Below are 3,356 nucleotides of genomic sequence, written 5' to 3'. Positions count from 1 at the left end.
AAACAGCATGGCCACCCTCCCGTCCTTATACTATATTATATATATACCGGTGTATCAGCGTGTGTGGAAGATATATATATATATATATATATAGGGTGCGATTACGTGAGCAGAGGTGCACTTGGTCGATTACCGCCTTCCGCTGCTGACCACGCGCGCGCGTACGTAGATATATATATATATATATAGGGTGCGATTACGTGAGCAGAGGTGCACTTGGTCGATTACCGCCTTCCGCTGCTGACCACGCGCGCGCGTACGTAGGTGGGTCTGAGAAACGACGACGATGGCGCTGCTAAAGAAGTCGTCTGCTGCCTCTTACAGCATCAACAATGTCATCGGCGACGTCGAGAAGCGAGGCGGCCTGCAGAATGCTCACCAGCTCACCAACGACGGCGAGGCGAAGGAGAGCAAGCCAGCGACGTCGCCGTCCTACTACGTCATAGACGTCGACGGCGACGGATCTCCGCCTCCTGCCGCGGATGACGACGGCGACGGCGACGATGGCAATGGCGACGAGCGTAAAGAGGAGTGGCAGAGAGCGAGATACGTCGTTGATCGTCTTACGTACACACAGGTATAGGAGCTAACACAGGTGATATGACAGAACTGCGGTGAACTATAGTATAGGTTCCACAAAGGTGGGAGCAGGTATATATGCGCGTATATAGGTGCGGTGCAGTGCACACGGGTAAGAACACAGGCACTTGGAGCGTTTCAATAAAATATAATGCTAAATAAATACGAAATCTATTTCCTACCAAAGTCTTAATGTTTCTCTACTCTCCTTCACCTATTATACCTTACTCCTATTACACCTTACTCTTCTTCACCTCCTTCACCAAACACAAGCCAAACCGCACGCAGATACTCTATAGCACAGGCACTTGAAACGTTTCAATAAAATATAATGCTAAATAAATACGAAATCTAATACTAGTACTACAAAATTCTTAATGTTTCTATACTCTCTTTCACCTATTATTGCCGACAGTTTCCTGTCAATTCCGTGTAAATGCTCTATGCACACACACTACCGCCGCCATTTGCTGACTGTGCACAGTGACTATATATACGCTGCGTTGATGAATCGCACCTACGAGCTTTGCGTACGTACTTCGTAGAAACTCGGTGTACGCAATACACTTTACGCAACGTTGATGAATCCGCAGGGCGAGGGAATGTTCGCTGGGAAACGGGAATAGGAAATCGACAACGTTTAAAGTTCCGAGGTAATGTAGTGAACCTGTTGAATTCATTATATAGACTATATAGACTGATGGCCTATGACTGAAGAACGGGGTAGGTGGGAATACGTCAACGTTCGTACCTAGTAGCACTGCTCCTAGCGTCTCGAAAATACTGCCGAGTATGCAGGCCTGTCGTAAGGTGAGCACTTTCGAACCCACCGAAGTTCCGAACGAATTGGCGACATCGTTGGCGCCGATGGCGAAGGCAAGAATAAAGCCAATAAGGAAGGAGAGGATGACGACCCACAGCGCATCTTCTAGTTGAAGGTCCATCCTCTCAGTGAATGCTGCTAGGCTGTTAGGTAAAAGAAGACGTACACGATGTCACTAAATAGTCGTTGGAAGTTCGAAGCCCTTACGCACGCGACGAGTAAATAGAGAAGATGCTGATGCTTACCTATGCTTAACAGAAGTTGCTCTATTCTCCGTTCACTTGTCGGAATACATCTGGCGTGTGCGGGCGCTGGTCTGTGAGGCGTCTAACTACTGCCTGCCGCGTTTCAAGATGTTAAGGCGGCTAGCTGCTCTCGCAAAGACGGAGACATGACGAAAAAAATAGAATTTCCAACGCATACATCTATAGTGCGTGCATCTATCGTATCAGGAGCACGTCCAACTACTGTGCACATGCACAGCACGCTGTTCGACTTTAGTCGACTGTGAGAAACAGTCAACACGTAGGCACAGATAACACGCGTAGCGACGCTCACGTGCACTCTGCACTACCCCCGCTAACAGCGCCACTATCAACTTCTTTCACGCTTGGCTCTACACCCAAGTACGACCGGTGATGGCAAGGTTGACTGGCATATCTTGACCAGGCGATTATTAAACAGACGTAGTCTCAGATCTCAAAGACCACTGACACGCGGTTGTTTATTATTTATTTAGCTATTCGAACATTTTTTCGTAATATATATAGTGCCGATGCTCTTGAACTTTAGGTTCATGGAGATGTATGGTATTATCAAGGGGGCGGATTAGGCGGATGTCGAGTTCAGAGATGACGCCCGTTTACAGACGCGCGTCAAATGTCAAATCTAGAAGCAAGTTGAACTAGTTGTAAGGGAGAATCTGGCAGATGGGGAAATGCAACGAAAGGAGAAAATTACGACAGCTTTAGATAGAACGTGCGTTTTGAAACGCTGATTTAAATCGTAACCGGGCGGCCTACATGCATGTTCAGCGAGGCAACCTATATTTATGCAACCAGCAACAATGTTATATGTACTGCTGTGAGTGTAGGCCTATCTGCTAACATATTTGTATAGTTTTTACAAGCTACAACAGGTACCCCTATTACTCAAAAGTACTTTAAATTATTTTCTTCTTTCGTCCTACGAATTATTCGTTGTAATTTTTTTGTAATGTATATAACGCATGTAAAAAAAGTCATACCCGTTATTATGCATTTGATTAAACCAATTAGGACTGATTCAATACCAATATTAGTACATATTTTGACAAATCAATCTACATCCGTAAATGTGCGTAGGTAAATGAGGTGGAATGACTTCTTGACGCCAGGAAATTGCATTAACACTTGTCTGGTTATTTGGACTTAGGGAGGAAACGGTCTCACCACTTTTCGTAAAATATGTGACAATTATGCTGTTATCCTGGCCTGGTGTCGCGGTAATACGACACTCTCACTTCGACTAAATGCATGGTTAAATATTTTTATACCTTAGTTGGTAGCCCGCGTCCGTTCTAAGTTACCACGGGTGTATGGTAGCGCCGCGTCTTCTTAGATGCGTTTTCCTACTTTCATTCTAATTGTTAATAACAGACGTTGCTATGATATCAGGGATTATGTTTAATTGTGAATGTTTTGTTGACAACGTTTTTTGGGAAAACGTCATAAAGGTTAAGAATCTGGGCTAGATATTCAATTTCTATACTTTAATAACAAAGAAGAAATTGTGGTTTTATGATTTTATTCATTTATATTCATTCATCAAAATTTGGACAGGTACAGTTTCAGTAATACTAATAAAGTGATAATACATGTGTGTGTATAACACACACACACACACACACACACACACACACACACACACACACACACACACACACACACACACACACACACACACACACACGCAC

At 44.3% G+C, this 3,356-nt stretch overlaps 1 protein-coding gene across 1 annotated transcript in view; it reads left to right on the top strand.

Moving 5' to 3' along the window:
* LOC106809961 (sulfate anion transporter 1-like) overlaps positions 1-3,356 on the top strand; it is a 45,479-nt gene that overhangs the window by 9,336 nt on the left and 32,787 nt on the right. The window contains exon 2 of the mRNA XM_014813202.1: positions 325-577. Within this exon, the coding sequence (XP_014668688.1) occupies positions 325-577 (253 nt within the window). The remainder of the gene's footprint in view (positions 1-324; positions 578-3,356) is intronic.

The sequence above is a fragment of the Priapulus caudatus genome, unplaced genomic scaffold (assembly GCF_000485595.1).
Source record: "Priapulus caudatus unplaced genomic scaffold, Priapulus_caudatus-5.0.1 Scaffold400, whole genome shotgun sequence".
Taxonomy (NCBI): Eukaryota; Metazoa; Priapulida; class Priapulimorpha; order Priapulimorphida; family Priapulidae; genus Priapulus; species Priapulus caudatus.
This window is presented reverse-complemented; position numbering and strand designations above follow the sequence as displayed.